The 19,549-nt window shown below is 55.9% G+C and overlaps 4 protein-coding genes across 4 annotated transcripts; 1 reads left to right on the forward strand and 3 right to left on the reverse strand.

Annotated features, from left to right (window-relative positions):
* Positions 1-11: 11 nt before the first annotated feature.
* Positions 12-677, reverse strand: ColSpa_02638 (uncharacterized protein; the record flags this gene model as incomplete). The annotated part of the gene is made up of 2 exons (XM_049268850.1): positions 12-173; positions 303-677. 2 exons carry the CDS (start codon positions 675-677, stop codon positions 12-14), a joined length of 537 nt encoding a protein of 178 aa, XP_049124807.1.
* A 5,465-nt stretch (positions 678-6,142) lies between these two features.
* Positions 6,143-10,941, forward strand: ColSpa_02639 (tip elongation aberrant protein Tea4; the record flags this gene model as incomplete). Its single annotated transcript, XM_049268851.1, has 4 exons — positions 6,143-6,421; positions 6,513-6,894; positions 6,962-7,244; positions 7,296-10,941. The coding sequence occupies 4 exons, from the start codon at positions 6,143-6,145 to the stop codon at positions 10,939-10,941; spliced, it is 4,590 nt and encodes a 1,529-aa protein (XP_049124808.1).
* A 2,273-nt stretch (positions 10,942-13,214) lies between these two features.
* ColSpa_02640 (protein atp12, mitochondrial) lies at positions 13,215-14,438 on the reverse strand (the record flags this gene model as incomplete). The annotated part of the gene is made up of 2 exons (XM_049268852.1): positions 13,215-14,002; positions 14,081-14,438. 2 exons carry the CDS (start codon positions 14,436-14,438, stop codon positions 13,215-13,217), a joined length of 1,146 nt encoding a protein of 381 aa, XP_049124809.1.
* A 378-nt stretch (positions 14,439-14,816) lies between these two features.
* On the reverse strand, positions 14,817-18,201 carry ColSpa_02641 (protein EFR3; the record flags this gene model as incomplete). The annotated part of the gene is given in 3 exon segments (XM_049268853.1): positions 14,817-15,953; positions 15,965-17,927; positions 17,987-18,201. 3 exon segments carry the CDS (start codon positions 18,199-18,201, stop codon positions 14,817-14,819), a joined length of 3,315 nt encoding a protein of 1,104 aa, XP_049124810.1.
* Positions 18,202-19,549: the final 1,348 nt, after the last annotated feature.

Here is a 19,549-nt window from a genome sequence, read left to right on the forward strand (position 1 = left end):
ACTGCATGGCCCTAGAGGCTCAGACAGGATGGAATGTAGACCTTGACCTGGATGAGATTATGCCCCGCGCCGCCCCCAGGATTGGGACTCGAACAACAGTACTTGGTCATGGCGTACAGGCCGAGTGGTAAATCGCAAGTCTCCTTTCTTTGCGCAATGCGCGCAGACAGAGACTACGGTCAGACCAGTCCAGCTGGACAGTGCCGCCACAAGGCCGCCAAGTGGGGAGGCGCGGAGCTTAGAATGGGCAAAAAAGGAAGCAGGACAAAAGATAATGGACGATGGAAAAAGCTGCTACTTACATTCGCTATCTGGGCCAGGATTTCCGGCGACTCATGATATTCATCGAAACCGTGTCTGGCGCCCCAATGCGGAATATCGTCCTCGGAGTGGTCGACTTCCTCGGAGCGGTTGACTCCATACTCGCTCTTTGATCGCATGAGGAGCGGCTTCATGGATGGCCGCTTCGGTCGGTCCGAATCCGAATGTTCGCCAGCAGAGAAACCGGCAGAGAGATTCTGCTTGTTTCCAGGCGCACTCGACGGCCGCCTGGCAGTGCCGTCATCGTGGCTCGTTGATCGCTGAAGCGCTAAAGGCGGAGGAGCGCCGTACGGCGATTGTTGGGCTGTCGCATCGGCAAATGCGGAGGATCCGTTGGGACCCTGCATCGGCGGCATGTTGGTGGGACTTCCATTAACACCAAGCAGCGCAGTGCTGTTCGTCCTCCGCGAGATGCTCGCGTAGTGTCGAGGTTGGGAGCTGGATGGTGAGGGCTTGGAGGTGCTCGACTGTCGAAGATGGCTGGCGGGTGAGGGGCGAGGAAGGGGGTGATCTTGCATAGAGGCAGCAGTCATATTGTCAATGACTCTGTCGAGATTTGTAGTTGGCGCCAAAACCACCTGTCAATCATTTACCGCGGCGACATTTCGGCCCTTGGGTGTCGCGCGGATGAGGTGGATAGAGATGTGCAGGCGATTGCGTTGGTGACGCGAATTTGGAGTTTTTGGAGAGGTGACCGGAGTGACAGGTCCAGGTTGGGTCAGGTTGACGGCGTTGCGCTGCGGCTAACACGCGCCCAACTCCAGCTCACAGTGTAGGCAATTGCGGCGGTAGGTGCCTTGGCCCGCGGCACAATACCCGCCAAAATTTAGGAATGGCGCTCTGAGCTGAGGTCAGCTCGGTCGCCAGCCTATCAGGGTCGGAGAAGAGTCGCCTCTGCATCACTTGCCCCGAAAGTTTCTTCTAAACACTTCCAACCAGCGCTCCTTGTTGTCCATATCAACATGATGTAGACGGGCCGATACCGATAAACCAATACTATCGCTGGAATTCAAGTTGGGAGTTCGTCTTATAGACGCGCTGGCGTAGTCATCCAGCCATGATGGCATCAGTACAGAGTACAGGCGGCCGGGTAGGGCCAAACATGATAGAGGCACTGGACTGAGGTGGGTGACCTGACCCTGACCGCCTTTCAGCTCCACATCTCCGCATTATTCGTCCAGTCTCCGGTTGTCTGCGTCTCCCAGTCGCTGGCCGCTGGTCGGTCGCAGGGTGCAGCAGTAACACATTCAGATTGGGGGGGTGAGGTAGGCCTCGGCCGGGTGCACGGTTCAAGCCCTGGAAACGACGCTAGTCCCAGAATGGTCAACACCAATTACAGCAGTCATCACATGACTTGCCTCGTGCAGCCAACAAGTCTGGGTTCATTCAATTGAATTACGGCTACTACGATGTTTGGCCAATGAAGTGCCCAGCTGCTGCGTTCTCTGTGATGCAATATTTGGGAACCCTTCTTGTCTTGATGGCCAGTTTCGTGTGCTCTCAAGGACTCCACCATGTGTGTGTACCTACTTTATCCCCAAAATTTGGCGGCTGACGATAACGCAGCATCGCGAGCTAATCGGAGATAACATTCCTCGTAACATCACTCGATAACGGTGGGGAATGGGCCGGCGGGAAGGTGGGCGCGTTAGAAACAATGTCTCGCCCAAACGGCTGGCTCCCACCTCTTTTTTCTTGCCTATCCTTCCTTCTTGTTCTCTCCGTTTATTTTGCGGGGATACCTTTTCCTTTTTCTCCTTTTTTGTTTTGTTTTCTATGGACCGTCTCATCTTGTTCTCCGATCTTGCGCACGTCATACCGCGTACCAAGTAGCTAACCTCCGCAAACCGCTATGTCGTTTCCACGATAAGATCTGTGATACGGGCTGTATTGCACGTCGCCCATGTTGCTCACCGCCATCGATCCACTCCGGATTGCAGTTCTGCAGTTATTGCGTCCATGCTGACGACGACAATCACTACGACTACGAAGGGGCGCATCTTTACGCTCCGGGTTTACCGCACGCTCTGCGGCAGGGTCCTTCGTTGTTCGAAAGATTTATGCTTGAAGCTTCTCCTCTGATCATCGAATGCCGCTGCATCTTTCTTAAGGCTCTAAGAGATATGAGAGGCGCTGATCGGTTGTAATCGGCCGATATATCCATGCGCCACGAGAGACACGGTCGCGAGGGTCTCTCTGGCTTATTTACTCATCTTGGGCCTAGAGGCACCCTACTCTAACACGAGCCTCAACTTAACTCGTCGGATTTCGCTCCCGCCGTCGACGCCGGAGGCGGGATGCCGCCGCGTGGCTAAGCGCTCCGTTTCCCGTCTGCTTCAGGCCAACGCCAATACCCACCAGAATGCTCGCATCTTACTCTCAGACGCGCCATCTCAAGAACAGCATTCTTGCCATAGCTAAGCACCCCAGCCAAGCGCATCATTCAATTTGCCAGAAATCCGTGTCCATTCCAACGAAGCCTTTAACTCTGCACCATTGCTCTTCCAAAGCGGCCTCTAGTAAAGACGAGCGTACGCCAAGGAAAGATACGATAGCATACCTTCAACATCTGTGGTGTGGAGCAGGCTCCCTGCCCTGATCGTGGCTTGCCGCCTACACAGTGTAAATGTATTACAATGCTTCCGCTTCCTATTTTCGCAGAAGAAGTTAAGGAGGAGCCTAGTATCTCCTCCGTCTCTTCTTCGCCGCTCGGGATCCCGTCTTGCTCTGCCGCCGTCCAATTATTGCGTCCGTTGCCGGGCCTCAAAGCGTCAAGGAGTCCGTGTACTGGAAGCTGCTAATGGCGTTGAAGCTTTGAGAAACATGAAACACACCACTTCATGGCAGATGGATCCCCCTGATGGGAGATTATCCTCGATGGATCAATGGGACCGCCGCCCTCTTTCACTGCTACGGAGGAGCACCGCACACCCCTGAAGCCACGAGCTTATGGCTGCAAATGGCCTTCAACAGCTCTGTCACGCGTCAGCACAACGAAGAAGAATCCGATTTTTTGCCCCGAGGCTCATCGCCCTTTTACCTCTTTTGTCCTTCTCTCATCCCGTACCCGTACACTACACAGTAGGCTGGCCCGGGCGTCGGGGCATGGGTAGGAGCAAGATTGGGATTTTCATGAATTCCTGTGCCATTGGGAGTGGGCCTCATTGGCTGCTTGTCAGACAAGTACGCAAGAGTGCCAACGCCGAGAAAGCGAAAAGGCGATTGTCTGCGCATCCACGGCCTCTAGCTGACCGTCCTCTCTGAAATTAGAGAAACTGTTTGAGCACTCGGAGAGTCTGTGGTATGTCAGGGTTTCCTGGCGGCGGCAGGATCTCGGGGCGGAATGTCAGTAACTGGACGTCATGTGCTCTCATGTCTCATCTCGAGACCTCATATTTGTCAAAGAAGCAACGCTTCACGCCCACGGGCATCAAATTGACATCTGATCTTGGGCAAGACGGGGATATGATTCTTACGGGTGCCAAAACTTCAGCGTCGAGAGGCAGGCATTACAAAGGACGGAGGTCGCCCGACTCAGACCTCAGGATCTGCAACCTACCGTGGTATCGGGCTGGGGAGAGCTGCTGGAACCTTTGGTGGAGGCGATGTCACGATGATGATGTGAGCAAGCCGTTGAGGTCTCCAGAAAAGATGCCGCAGGTTTTAACGGATGCTGGGGGGGCTGACGGCAGCCACCAAGGCCCAGAAAAGCATGCACCCCTTGAAAGGAGACAGGAAATGGCCAGTGTTGCCAGCATTAGCCAAACTAAATCCAAACATCTTCTGGATGTCCGGAAGATCAGCGCCAGGAAGGCTGATTTGGCTCTGAAGCAAAAGTCGCACATGGCACTTGGCGCGCTTCAGCTCCAAAAGCACGGTGAAACTGTGAGGCTTGATAACCGGCGGCTCGAAAGTAAAAGGTACAAGGTGTTTGGTATGGGGAGGGCGGAGAGAGAAGGAGAAAGAGAGAAAGAGGGGGGGGGGGGGGGGCAGGAATAGAGCTGGGGTCTGCTTCCGACTCAGGCAAAGGGACGCATCAGGTCGTGCCCATGAGGCCCTTTAATAGAACCTAAGGCCGAACGTCACACAGTCTCCATCGAGGTCTTTAAATACCTACGGCACCAAGCCAAGTTGAGGCAACGCCAATGACGGACGCCGTCTTAGTATCCTGGATGGATCCGGCAACTTGACGAGATGGCTTTTGGTCGCAGCGGTAGCGCTGGCTAGGCTATCAGGCAAAGTGAGAGACGGCACATTCAGTTATGGGTCGAAATGTGATTGCCGTCCAAAGCACATGTCCCGTCCGCTCGTTTCCCACCAGCCCCTTTTGGAGGAAACGGGATGCAGACCACCGTGCAGGGCACAGTACTGGCCAGTGACATGTTGTCGATGGCCTGAAACCAGCTTGCGCGGAAGTACTCCTGTTGTCCCGCCTGATGTCCGAGGATCCTTCCCTCCTCCCCCACCATAGCGAAGGCGCCTGCAGGCCTGCAGCCTCCCCGTGCTCCCTAAAAAAACAAAAAAGTTTCCCTTTTCTGCTTGGATGCCGGGCTGTCCCCTACACACCCTTATGTACAGGCGATCGAAAGCCCAAGCTGTTATTGATGCCATTGGTCGGGGAGCAACTAAGAACGAGCCCCTGAAGTGTCAGTGCAGCGTGCAGGGCGGGCCAAAGCAGTCAGTTGGGAAGGCCAGCGTAGCGACCCGACGGAGCCAGTTACTGAGGTGCAGTCTGTGCAGGAACAGGCGCCCCGAAACAGACGGGAAGTGAGGTGCCCTGTCATGGAGGATCCCAATTGCCAATTGCAACTCGATGTTGCTAGCACTGGGCTGCAGCTTTGAGTGCATTTGCTTGGGGCCCGCTGTTACTCCTGGCCCCGGGGCTGCATTGAATTCCAATCGGGTCCTCCTTCCTCTCTCTGGCTCCCCCATCCCCCGTTACCGTCCTCTTACCAAACCCCCTTCTCAACACTCGCCCCAGGAAAGGGAACGAAGTTGACTGACACGCAGGAGAGAGACGAGAGAGAGACCTTGCTGCATTACAGTCTGGCCTTCTTTTCTGTTGCTGCGCCGTCCCGTCATCCAACTTCAACGACGTTCCTTCTTCTTTTTGCGATCGCTGCAGCAGCGACGACATCGTCCCCAAAGGCCCGAGAGCGAGATAATAATAAACGACCACGGACAGCAGAAGAGAGAAAGAGAGAAAAAAAAAAAGACCTGTTCGAGAGGGGACCGCCCAGGAGCCCAAAAAAGTAACCCATCCCCTAAAATTCGACGACCCAACCCCCGTCAGGAAAACCGCTCTCTTTACGCGCGCAGTCGACCATCGTCCTGTGTCGCTCAACACCCAGCCTCCTCACGTTCTCTCACCCCTCGCTCCCTTACCACCTTACTCGCTTCACTGCGCCGACAAGGAGGACCGCAAAAAAAAGTACGAGGTCGAACAACATCGCAGGACGCTTCTCGCCTCAGCAACACGCGCTACCCCGGGACACTCCACCGATGCGAACCCAGCCATCCACAAACTCGAGCCTCGACTCCCTTTGCCGTTCCTGCGCTTCTGCGTTCCTGCATCCGCTGCATCATTCCCATCGCGCCTCACCCGACTCGGATCCAGCGAACGGGCGACAGCATCTCAGTCTCCGCAACGCCTTCACGACCAACGGACGGGCTTTTTCATCATTGTGACGCCAACAACCCATTCTCCAACGAACGAAACGATTCAATTGATACCCCCAGTACCCACGGCGCAGAGGACACGACTTACGAGCGAGCGTTCCCCCATCTGCCGCTCAGCGTGCAGGCCGTGATCTGATCCGTCATGGCGTTCCTCTTCAAATCCAAGAAGAATCAGGATCGAGCCCTTGCAAGCCGCGATGGAAACTCGGGTGGTGGTTCCCAAGGTTCCATTCAGAGCCAGCGTGAGAGGATAGCCAGAGAAGAAAAGAGCGGTACCCAGCGCTCGACGCCGACGGGCAGCTTGAACTCAATCGATCGCGATGGCAGTGCCGGAGCTGGAAGCCCCGACCAAGGCTATGGCCGCCAGCGAGGTCCCAGTGTAGACCAGACACCGTCGCAACCACCTTCAAGCGATCTACCCGTAAGTCTGGCCAACTCCTTGCGACGAAACACCCTCGTTGAACAAAGCTGACCGTTCTACAGCTTCGCAATGGCCCCCCGTCTCCTCGCAGAACCAATTGCCTCCTCAACAACAAATGACGAACCCTAATGCGTCGCTGTATCCTTGGTCGCAACGACGTTTGACTTACACATCCTCACATCCGAGCCCCTTTCCTAGGTATGGAGCCGCTGTCAATTCCGTGTCGTCCAAGGAGGGTGATATCTACGTGATGGGAGGTTTAATCAACAGCTCAACGGTCAAGGGCGACCTGTGGATGATTGAGGCTGGGCAGAACATGGCCTGCTACCCTCTGGCAACGACCGCCGAGGGACCGGGACCAAGAGTCGGCCACGCAAGTTTACTTGTTGGCAACGCCTTTATTGTCTACGGCGGTGACACCAAAGTCGATGAGATGGATGTTCTGGACGAGACACTGTACCTTCTCAACACCTGTAAGCTTTCCTTTTGCACTGTGACATTGGCTCTTTAGGCATTCGACGGCGACTGATTCGTAAACAGCTACGAGGCAATGGTCGCGAGCCTTGCCTGCCGGTACCAGACCGTCTGGTCGCTATGGCCACTCACTGAACATTCTCGGATCCAAAATCTACATTTTTGGTGGTCAGATTGAGGGTTATTTCATGAACGATCTCGCCGCCTTTGACCTGAACCAGCTGCAGATGCCCAACAATCGATGGGAGATGCTTATTCAGAACACCGACAGTGGTGGACCTGCCGTCGGCAAGATTCCCGCTGCTCGAACCAACCATTCCGTAGTGACATTTAACGACAAAATGTACCTGTAGGTATCCTCGAAGGCCCTGGTAACGCTCAGATGCTGACCCCGTCATAGTTTCGGTGGCACCAACGGTTACCAATGGTTCAACGACGTCTGGAGTTACGACCCCGCCACAAACGAGTGGACACAACTGGACTGTATCGGTTATATCCCAGTCCCTCGCGAAGGACACGCTGCAGCCATAGTCGACGATGTAATGTACATCTTTGGTGGTCGTACGGAGGAGGGTGTCGACTTGGGAGATTTGGCCGCTTTCAGAATCACCTCACGCCGCTGGTACACTTTCCAGAATATGGGACCGTCGCCCTCTCCTCGATCTGGCCACAGCATGACAACTGTCGGCAAGGCTGTGGTGGTCGTTGGAGGTGAACCAAGCTCATCCCCGGCTAGCGTTGGGGATCTCGGAATAGTCTACATGCTCGATACCACAAAGATTCGTTACCCGAACGACGCCCAAGCCGCACAACAGCCCGGCGGACAGCAGCGGATACCACAAGCAAGACGACCCAGCGCCGCAGCTGAAACGAGGAACCTGCTGTCCCGAGATGGTTCTACTGGCCCTCCTGAACAAAAGAGGCTTGCTGGAGGGGCGGCTCGCGACCCCTCGGCTATCAATAGCCCTACCAATGGAGTGCGAGGATCACCCAATGGTAGCGACGGAAGTCCTGCAGCCGTCAACATGTCGAAGCCCCCAATGTCCGCAGCTGCTTCACCTCCCGCTGGGCCGCCTCCTCAAGGTCCGACGCCTGCAAAGCCGTCGGTGCAGACTGGCAACTTGGGCAGGGTTCGCGGCCAATCCTCAGAAAGAGACGGCTCCGTTGGCGGCTCGCCACGAGTTGCGGCGAGTCAATCGCCTGTGATTCGAGAGGTTAAGGAGCCAGCTTCCAAGGACGCGGAGAGCCCGGTCGCCAACGGCCGACGAACTCCTCAGCAAGTCGCGAGGTCTGGCTCCAGCTCAAAGTCTGATTCTGCGCCTTCTGAATCTTCTAAACCCAGGTCAAGGCAAGGCAGCAGGTCTCAGACCTCTGTGGATAGTACGACCGAGCCAGCTTTGAAAGCAATGGCAACACAGCAAGCACAAGTGAAGCCTACGCCTCCACTTCAGGCGCCGCCGCCGCAACAACCGCTGCCCCAACAGCAACAACCTCCTCAGCAGCAACTACCGCAGCCCCCAGTGCAGCAACAACAACTACAGCAACAACAAGCCGTTCGCCCTGCTTCACCACCGCCTCCTACGCGACAAGTTAGCAACCCAATGTCTCGAAGGTCTTCAGGGCGCAATTCACAGACCGTCGCATTGCTAAAGGAGTTGGATACAGCTAGAAACCGCAACGCTTGGTATGCCTCAGAGCTTGAGTTGGCCCGCAAGGCTGGATATGTTCCCAACGCGAGCCTTAGCCCCGTTCTTGACAGCAGGGCAACTGAAACTTTTGACGATGAAGACAAGCCCTTGATCGAGGCACTTTTAGCTATGCGAACCGAGCTCGCTAATGTTCAGGCCTCTGTTGACAAGCAGGCTGTACTCGCTGCAAGGCAGATCGCAGAAGCTGAGAAGCAGCGAGACGCTGCCATTCAAGAAGCGGTGTATGCGAAGGCAAGACTTGCAGCCCAAACGGGCGGTAGCGTTGCAAGCACTCCTCAACTGGATGGCGAACGTGATGTCGACGACCGTTCCACGGAGATAAGCAGGAAGTTGGCCTCTGCCCTCAACTATCAGAAAGATCTACAGGCACAGCTCGAGATGATGAAATCGGAACTCGACGCTGAGCGACGCGCCCGCCAACTGGCCGACGACACCACGAATGCCTCCCAGAAGCGCATGAGCGAACTCGAGTCCTACAAAACGATGACTTCCACGGAGCTCGAACAACTCAAAGCCGAACTGCACATGGTCCAGAAAGAGGCAAGGGAGCAGGCGGTTCAGTACACGGAAGCCATGGCTGCCGTCCAGCTCATGAAGGTTGAGAAAGAGGATTTTGAGACCAAGTACAACAAATCCATCGGGAACTCCAAGGAGCAGAACGAGACTTTTGACTCCCTGCGCGAGGCCATGGCGGCCTCCGCTGAGATGAAGGCGCTCCTCGAAAACAAGCTCGAGGAGGAGCGTTCGCAGAGGGAGAAACTCGAGTCGAAGCTCAACAAGCTGAAGGCTGAGCACGAAACACGCACGGCAGAGCTTGTTGCGGCGACTCAGCGACTGCGCGATTCTGAAGAGATTGCTGAGAAGCATGCAAAAGAGGCCAAACTCCATCAGCAGGCAGTACTCGCCGGCTTCGATAAGGTCACCGCAAGAGACGTTGGATCCGACAGCAAGGCCGACACTGAGAGACTTAAGGCGCTGCAGGCCCAACTCAACGCAGCCAACGCTTTGGTCAAGAAGTACCAACAAGAGGCGGATGCCGCTGCTGACAAGCTTCGCACTGCCGAGGAGCGCATCGCTGGCTTAGAGGTGTACCAGGAGCAATCCAGTCGTGAAGGCGTGGCAATCAGAAGGCAACTCCAGGCGGCTCTGCGGGACACTCAGTCTCTGCAGGCTAAGAACTCGGACTTGAAGCACCAGCTTCAGAACCAGCAGCTAGAGACCAACGCAATGACTGTGCAGCACAACACCTTGAAGGACATTCTGGTCGAACGTGGTATCAGCCCCACCGGCATGTCGCGGACCCGCAGCATTGGCAGCCCCCGCATGAACACCCCAGACCAAGTACGCATCCGGGATCTCGAGGATCAACTCAACGCTGCCCTGTCCGCCCACGAGGAGAACGCCCAGCGCAGCGCGGCTCAGCAAGAGGCCAGCGAAGCTGCCTATCGTGAAAAGCTCACTCAGCTCGAGAACGATTATCAGTCTGCTGTGCACTACGTTAAGGGCACCGAAAAGATGCTCAAGCAGCTGAAGGAGCAACTTTCTAGGTACAAGGCGGAGAACACCAAGCTCAAGTCCGAGATTGATGAGCTTGAAGAGCGTGTCGAGGCGTCCGCTGCAAAGACTGGAAATGCCCCCGCCAATTGGGAGAGCGAACGCCACATCTTGCAAGAAAAGATTGAGGCTCTCGAGGAAGAGCTGCAGGCTTCTACCGAAAAGCTCGAGAACCAGCTGAACGCGGTCAGAAAGGAACTGGAGGAGAGCAAGAAGCAACGCGAGGGTGCTCTTAAGGATGCCGAGGAGGCTTCTCGCAAGCTTGCCGCCAACCGCCGTGACCTGGAGGAGCTCCAACAAGAGAATACGCTTCTGGAGCGCCGAGCCCAGGATGCCGAGGAGAAGGTCTCTCTCCTTCTAGATCAAGTTGAGACCTCGGTCGACAGCTACCGCCGACAGAGCAGACAAGCACCGAGCATGTCTTCCGAGTTGACGGAGAGGGGCGCCAACGGCACAAACATGGGCCATCAGCGCCAGGATAGCTCAGATGTGGACAGCACCTACGGGGCTGTCTCGGGTGGAGTCGATGGACGCAACAGCACAGCCTTGGACAATCTAGCAAACGAGCTCGAGACTCTGCGAACCCATTGGGAAGCTACCAACAAGAATTACCGCCTGAGCAACACTTTCGACTTCGAGGGCGCCGCAACCCCCACACGTAAGGACGAAGAAGTCGGAATGGGCCTTAGCGAAAGCCTGGCTGACTGGCGCAAGCGACTTGATGTGGACGAGCAAACAGAGAATGATAGAGCGAAAACGAAAAGCCGACCTGACAGGCCTTAGTCTGGCGTTCTGCGACGCATGAACTCTCGCTTCTCTACATGAAGACTGCAAGACATTTGCGACTACTTATTGTACATTCTTTGACTGCCCCCGAAAAGCAGTTCGGGCCGGTGGAAGGAGTTTTCGGATTAAGGGAATTCGGTTTCGACGCGTTGGCTTCTTTCTTCGTTTCGCAATGATTCCACGTATTCATGACGAAATAGCCTTCGCTTAATTCCCCGCTATTGAAAATTTTTTTTTTTGCGCTTTTCTTTCTGTCATTCCGAATTCATGGGTTCTTCTTTTCATCTGATGATACACTACGTAGCACGTCCGCTCCCTGCTTGTTCTTGGCCATAGACGTATGAGAGCAAGCCGGGGCGCAGAGGTTATTGCTATTCAGGATGGGTGGACGAACATCGCCGAGTTTGCACACACGTGCCTAACTCTTTTGTTTTTCTCTTCTCTTTCCTCTTTTTTCATTTTTTTAAGATAATGTACAATAACTGTTGTTTTCCCCCACGTTTTCGAGAAAGCTTGGCTTCGACGTTGGGAACTTCGGTGTCCCCGTTGGGAAACAAGACTTGAAAAGGAGACGCAGAGACGAGGCGCGCAGCAGTTGGAATCAACGAGTGGAGCGGTGCTGGCTCAAAGGGGGAGAGACATGACAATAAGGGATCGACAAGGGAGGGCTTTACGCTTTTTCTTGCGGTTATTACAACAAATTCCTTTGGCGAACTTTACTACAATCCCTCGAGTCAGATATGTGCTAGTGGCTTGAACAGGAGAGTTAGTGGCGTGGACGACGACGGACTGGTCAATGATGAGACGATTGTTACCCGGAATGCGTGTCTGTTCTGTGATGTGATGTGTTTTGTCGCCGTGGGCCGTCGTCCGCTCTGCTGTATAAGGATTTTGGTCAAGTCGATTCTTGCTTGATACGGCTTGTGTATGAACTACAGGCCATGTGGTCAGCACCTCGACGCGTGGTTTGTGCTCGGGGAGACTAAGCTAACCCCAGTTTCGGTCGTTCGGCGCATAGGCAGAGATCTCGGCTTCTTCGAAGCAGAACCGGTCTTAGACTTGAGGCATCATAGTGTTCCACCCCGTTCAGGGGCACGTGCTGCTTAGTGTCAATAGTGCTAGAAAACAGACTGTGCTGCCGTCAGCGTCTCATCAGTCTATCTGGAGAATCAAGCAAATTCCCCTCGTATTGCTTGGGGTCAACCTCGAGATTTGAGTCTCCCGTCTCCAAGGAAAACAAAGATGGGATACATGGATCACAGGAGAGGGTCGAGGGCTGAGAGAACCAGTTCTGTTTTTGTCGGGATACGCACGCCCTTACCCAATCGACGTTGTTTCTCAGTCGTGTTGAAGTAGGTGTTCCAGTGCGACGTTGGCCATCAACGTTGCACTTCGATCCTGGTTTCTCCTGCCTGGGAGGGCTATGTGCTATGGCGCTCTCTAGGTCCCGACTTCCAAAGCTCAGGGTCATTCAACGTATCTCCCCTGCCATGCTCTATCGTCAGACGCAGATTTGCGAGCCCGAAGACGTCTCTGTGTCCAAGGCCGAGAAAACATCTAATGGATTTGCGTCAATCTGCAAACAATTCTTCGCCAAATTATAGGATCTTATGCCACTGACTGGATTACTCGAACAATTGCAGGTAGACAAACACTAACCTCGTCGGGAGTTATAGCCCTCAAGGCTCGTTTAAAAACTTGGCCGAAGCGTTTCCGCCTTTGCGAGCTCGAATGCCGAATCTCTGTCTGTTGAGGTTTCCAGTTTGGATATCCATACCAACCTCGGGAAAGGGTGCCACACACAGGGCCGGGAAAGTCGCGAGGACTCGGCGGACAGAACTGCAATGCTGACGTTGCCGCGGCGATCTGGAATAGCAATGGCCGGACTCAGTCTATCAGGGGAAGATGATTCGACGCCCAACTGCCCTTGATCGATGCCGCTATGTTGTGTCCCGAATACAACAAAGACTAAATCCCAAGCGGATTGCAAGAGAAACCGAAACCACAGGGAGCGGCGAGAACAAGCTGTCAATTTACGGGGCTGCCGCCATCTCGCGTACGTAGTAGACAGCGATTCCCCGACGAGCTCAGACCTTCTACACGAAGAGACAGACTCCCATATGAAAATGACTGTCGAGGTTTGTCCGAATAATTACTCCTACACGAACACACTCGGGTCCTCGGGACCACATGTGCCTTTTGATGTACAAATCTTAGTCTCTATCGATACAGCCCCACGGGGTGTCTTCCGCTGTCGCCCTCATCTCTCTTCAGTTGCGGTTCGTGCCCGAGACAAGCAACACGGCACTTCCCAGCTGCCTCCTCAAATCCTCCTTCTCCACGTCGTGCGTGTCCTCCACCTCGCCCCACGACCCAGTCTGCCACGAAACCTCCAGACTCGCCGCCGTCGCCGCCTCCTCGATGCCAAACTTCCTCGGGCTCCTCGCGTCGCGGTACTCGCCGACGGGGCCCTCGCTCCACTCCACCACCAACCGCACCGCGGTGATGAGGCTCTTGCCCGCCAAGACGGCCCGCTCGAGCCCGGCCAGCTCCCACGCGTCGAGCCCCATGACCCACCCCTGCACAACCTCTCGCACGCCCTCCGCCTGCGCCCTCGGCACGATGCTGTGCCCGTCCAGGACCGGGTGGATCTCGATGCCCGGCCACACCCGCGCCGTGAGGAACCCGACGACCGCCTCGGCCGTGCGCTTCTGCACGTCTCTCAAACTCTCGCCCGCGTCGTTGCGCGTGTCCATCGGGCCGGCCGGGGGCGCCCAGCACAGCAGGGAGTCGGTGTCGAGGTAGCGCATCAGCGTGGTAGCGATGGACTGGCGGATCGCGCCGGCGGCGGCGTCGTCCTCGGCGATGTCGAGCGCGCGGCAGGTCAGGGAGGTGAGAGGGATCAGGTGCTGCTTGGTCGCCTGCTGGGCCGAAGTGATGAGGTCCCATTCGATTGCCAGGGCGGACGCGAGGTGCTGCTTCGAGGCGGGCAGGCGGATGATCTGCTTGGTATTGGGGTGGCGGAGGGGACGGGTGTCGAGATGGACTTGGAGAGCGCCTGATGGGGGAGGTGTTTTGTTAGCACGGGTCCAACCCAAGGAACCGTAGACGCCAGCATGGACGCAAGGAGACTTACCATCGACCTCTTGCACACTAACGTCGTTCCAGAACCTCCTCTTCAAAGCGCCCGGCTTGCTTGCCTTCGCCTCCGCCGACGTGCGGATGGTCTTGGCGTGCTTCAGCATCTCGGCCTGTCTTTGCCTCCTCTCGACGCGCGCGCGCGCGACGGCAGCCCGATCGTCTGCGGCGACGTCCGGGACGGGGGGCTCAGGCGGCGGGCCGGTACCAACAACGGGCGCAACCTCGGCGGGCTTGAGCGTCGTTGTCGAGATGGCTCTGGCGGCGGCGGCAGCGAAGCACGGGCGTCCGGCCGTTGCTGTCAGCGGCGACGACGCCGTGAAGAGGCGAAGAGGTATGCGTGTTGAGGGGTTCATTGTTGTGTCGTCTCTCGCATGTAATTCACTAAAGAGAGGTTGCGGAAGTGGATTGGGAGGAGCCGTTGGAGCTGTAAAGTACAAGTGGAAGTCGATTAATTTTTGGGAGCTTCGCGGCAAGCTCCGCCGAAAAACGACATGGGTCTGATTGGCTGGGCACATGGGTGGACATCCGATGACAGGGCCCACCTTATCGGGGAGCTCGGTGAGACATCGGTGTACATGATTGAATGCAGGGTCTAGCCGTTGGCGGCAATTTGCTAGATCTTGGAAACATACTTCTTAAAACTGCAAAACCTCGGCTTCACGCCTCGCTATACGTCTACGCCTGGCTGTAGCAATACAAAATTTTGACAGACCGCCTATGTCTCCATTACATTAGTAGGGCGGCTTCGTGACATTCCCTAAACTGAGCTCGCCCGCCTTGCTGTCGATTCCGTTGAGAAGTTCGTGTAGATCCATTCCCCCGCCCGAGACCATTGGAAAGCTCCCATCCCCTTTTGCTGACCCGTGATACAAACTATCACCGCCGCGACTACTCAGGTTTCTTTTCGCTGGCTTGACCGCATAATCCTGGATTGAAATCGAAGATGCCAGCCCGCCAATATGATTGGGTAGTGGTGGCACAGGCGGCACCTCCTCGTCCTCGTTGTGCTCATACAGAGGGTTCGAGTTCAACGGTCCACCCTTGCGTGACTGAGATGAAGACCGTTGCCGCCCAAGAGGAGCCCCATCGCCGTTTTCTGTCTGTGATGCCGCCGGATTGAAGCTAAGCTCGGATGGCGTAAAGTCGTAGCTGACCATGCTGTCGCTATCACTGTCGTGGTGCAGCCCAGCTGAGGTGCCAATGGGTGTTGCCGGCACTTGGCCTGTCAAGACCATCTTCAGCTGGTCGACAGACGGAACTACACCCCGGCTAGAGTCCGACGGTGAGGGCGATACACCACTCCGAACGCTGGACTTGCGCAGCTGCCTCATGGGAGACAAGCCTCCAGGCACTTGGGCCGAGTTCGGACGGAGATTGCGTTGGCTGCCAAGCGGTGACGACTCGCCGGGTTGCCCGTGGCCGTTAGCGCCGTTGACTGTCAGGTGGTGTCGGCCGGTTCCCATAGTGCCACTTTTCGAACCAGCCAAAGACTCCGACTTGCTTCCCGCCTGTAGCGCCAACATAGCCGCATCCCTTGACCAGTCTGTAAGCATGTGTTCACGGAAAGCGGTGGGTAACTCTGTCCCGGGTGCTGCAGGTGCTGTGGTGACCGAGGAGTTGAGAATAGGGTGCGAGAAGTTACGGCCTGGAGATTGAGGAGGACTGTTTGGCGGAGAGATGCTCGTGTCTGCATAACTCACAGCGATGCTCTCAACAAGCGATGCCCGATCATCAAATGGCAGCAGTGCTTCACTTTCGACCTCGGTGGACGGCAACTTCGTCTGCAGCTTGGGAACCCCAGGGGTGCCAACGAAATCCAGTCCAGGGGGGGGATGGACACGCCCTCGGTCCAGAAATGCTTGCTGCGCCTTCGGATGACTTCGTTGGTGATTGCACGCCCGACGGCCGAGTTCTCAATGTCGAACTTCTCAGTCACTGCCCAGAAGTATCCGTGGCAGAGACTGCCAAGACGGACCTTTTGCACTGGAAGATCCGCGTCTGGGATGTCCTCCTGAAGACGGAACACCATGGGCAACCCGTACTGGACTGCATTGACACCTAACTGGAATACCAGCTTAGTGAGCAGCACGTGGAGGAGCACAATGTCGGGATCGTAGTCAACGTATTGCAGTGCGTTGTCGTAAATTGCGATGTGAAGGAGCTGCAGGAAGTGCGTACGCCGCCGCGACGGCTTCTCGCGGGTTGAGGCGTTTGAGGCGGCACGTTGAGCAACATTGGACGGCTGAAGCTCGCGACTGTTCTTGAGCGAAGCTCGGTAATGTTGTGCGCTTTCGTCTCGTGCTTTCGAGTCCGCCGGCGTCGTTTCGCGGTCCAGCCAGGTCAACAGCGCATCAACGTAGGCTTTCCTCACCTCCCCATCCGGATCCCGCAGAAGCCAATGCGTGTTTTCCCAGACCTGAATCGGTACTCTGTTTCTTGAAAGGTTCAGATTGCCAGACATCTGCGCCCGCGGGTTCGCAACAAGGAGGATGTTCTTGATGGCCTTCAAAGCAGCCGTCTTGCCTACGTTACGGGAAAGAATGGTTTCCAATTGAGGCTGGCTAGAGTTCAAGTCATCCGAGGATGGTTGCTCGGCATTCTCCAGCTGAGGCGAGGAGCTGGTGCTCGAGGATTTCGAGGGCTTGAGACGGAGAAGGATCGTCGAGATCATATCCGAGATCTGGTCTGCGTAGTAGACGTGCGTTGCAAGGTCTCCAATGCAAGTCTGGATTCGTTCAAGAAGTTCTCTTCGTTGTGCGAACACGTCCCCGGAGCCCTGCAGATTAGAGGGGGTTTCTTCGGCCTCCCCTTCCACTCGACCAAAGCCGCCGGGTAGTTGGATGAGCTTCTTCATATGCTGAACAAGCCCCAACAGAACGTCCATGGCGCTCAGTCCAATCAAGTTGATATCGGAGCGCAGAAGGGATCTAATCATGGCCGTCAATGTAAGATGCAGCTTCAGATTGTCGTCCTTGACAGGCGATTTCAACAGATGGTCCATGGCGGTTACCAGGATGACGTAGCGGTCTTGAACGGGCGCCCATCGTGCAATGGCGCTGTAAATGCTGATTGCCCATCCGTGGTCCTTGCCAGACTTCTCGTCCGTCTTGAGGACAGTGTTGCCGTTTGCGATACGACTTTCGATGAACTGAAAAAGGCAGCCGGTGGCGGAGTGAATCTGTGGTCGGTTGGGTACGACGAAGATCTGCTTCAAGCACTGCATGGCGAGAACCCCGATGTCCTCTTCTGCCAGCTTGTCCACATCAAATGCGGTGCCTGTCAGGGCAATAGGGTTGGCTTCGCCGCCAGTGCCGCCAGTCTCGACAGTTCCGGCACTCGTCCTACGGCGGAGCCTCTCGGTCTGGACCTTTTCCTCCATCTGTATGCGCGACAGCAGCGTGTCGAGCAACTCGTCGTCGTCCCACCAAAGGTTATCCAAAATCACGGGAACGATCACGTCAAACTGACGACCTGTGACGGTAGACAAGGCTTCTGAAGACGAGACGCTCCTGATGGCCTCGAGGCCGGCATTCCTCCATCGCATCAGCACAGGCTTGCTAGACGCACCCTTCCCAGGGTTTTCCCGGGTTGACGCAAGCGAAGCGTAGGTGCGAACAATCGATTCGTACTGGGCGAGATAGGCCTGGTCGGCAAAGGAAGAAGAGGCGTCGTGGTTTTCGCAGAAGGCCTCAAAGGTAGGGATGGAGGACTCGACCATGGTTATGTCCTTTGACCCGAGGATAAGATCGAGAATTTTGAGCACATTTGGGGCCACAAGCGGCAAGTCCTTTGGTGCTTTCTCGATCAGTGCCGTGAGAATCCGGAGGGTGACTTGGACATTTCTGGACGGGCTCGAGTTAGCGACACGTTCCCTCGACGTCTTGGGTAGGTTCAAACACACCCGATGCGCAGACGCCAGACATCGCTGGCCGTTTTCTTTTCTAGGAAGGAACCAATCTTTTGGATCTTGGAGCGGCGGGAAGTGGCGTAGAACAGCAGGTAGCTCAACTCGCTCGAGTTGGGCTTCACATCTACGGCGCCCTTGTTTGTTCGCGGATAGCACTTGAGCACCAGCACTTGGTGCTTCGGGCGGCATTTTTGCTGGATCGCGTTCATGGCGCCGGTGGGATCGGAGCCCGATGGGCGAGGGGAAGTCGGGAGACTACCTCGTGGACGGTAGTGTTAGTAGGTGGGAACGAAAAAGCATCGAGGTTCTGGAGAGAGGCAACAGGAGGCGTTGGCGCGTCGGATCAGCTGTGAGGAAGTGGTCGTCGTCGTCGTCGGCATGGATCGCGAAAAGCAAAGAAGGAGTGAGGCATTGGACAAAATCAAGAGTGGGAAGCAGGCGTACCGAAGAAGCCAGCGGGCGATAATTTGGGGTGTGGCAGACAACCTTGACGAGACAGGCCGACAGACGGATTCCAGTCGAGGCCCGGTTAGGCCAAGCCAGCACGGGGGGTTCGACACAGGGGGGGGATAAGCGTGGACGTGCTCCGTAAAGTGAGGTGAGGGTGGGTAGAAGGAAAAGATAATAGGTAGAAACGTGGCTGGCCTGTGGGAATCAGCTGAGGCACCTTGGCTCACTGCGCATCCTTGTGGCATCCTTAGGTACCCATATGCTTCCAAACCACAGCACATAGCATGCGACGGGAGACGTTGCTCGTCGGAGGACGCGGACGCTCGACATGAAGGGGCCGAAATTTGCTCTCTGTGCCGCACCGCCTTCCCGTCATTGCTGCGGGCTGCATCGTCGTCATCGTTTGGGCCCAACTGTCCCGCCATGGATAATACTCTGATGACTCGTACTGCAGTTCGCAGCGATCCGTCCAAGAGTATCTCATTTTCAGAGATGCGGTCTTTTTCTATCAAAAAGCTTGACTGAATACGACAAGAAAGCAAGTCTTCCAAATTGAGCACATGTTCGGACAACAACAGATCGAAATTGCAGGTTCTCCATGGTACCGGGCAGTCTGCTGGGATGAGAGACATGTGCGAGAGGGAATTGCGGCTTGGAGATGAGATTGCGATCCGAAGACGGACAAGCGCCTGTGTAAACCAGGAAGTGGCAATTTCGGGGAACAGCCCCCAGGTCCGGCGTACCGGCTCCCAGCGCGAGACGCGTTCGTTGCTCCTTCCCTCTCATTCACAAGCGCAAGGGGGCTGGGCCTTCCCATCGCTCCGTGTCCCTCTCCTTCGGCGCCAGCATTTCGCCATTGCCAGGCCCGAGCCTTCGAGTCCCCTGCAGCCCTGTGCTTGTGGAGGGGCAAAGGGGACTGGCTAGTCCATTAGGTTCACACAACACTGAGCGAGCTTGGTGATCAACATGACTGGATAGCTTCGACGGTTTGTGCTACTCTGTACTGTCCAACGGCTGCGGAATGGCAATCTATCCTGGTAGTGGTCCGTCAGACATGTGGCTGTTTTCCCCTTACAGCGTTGTCGCAATGACAGGCTTGTAGAAATT

This window comes from Colletotrichum spaethianum (genome assembly GCF_022836535.1).
Source record: "Colletotrichum spaethianum MAFF 239500 DNA, contig05, whole genome shotgun sequence".
Lineage (NCBI taxonomy): Eukaryota > Fungi > Ascomycota > Sordariomycetes > Glomerellales > Glomerellaceae > Colletotrichum > Colletotrichum spaethianum.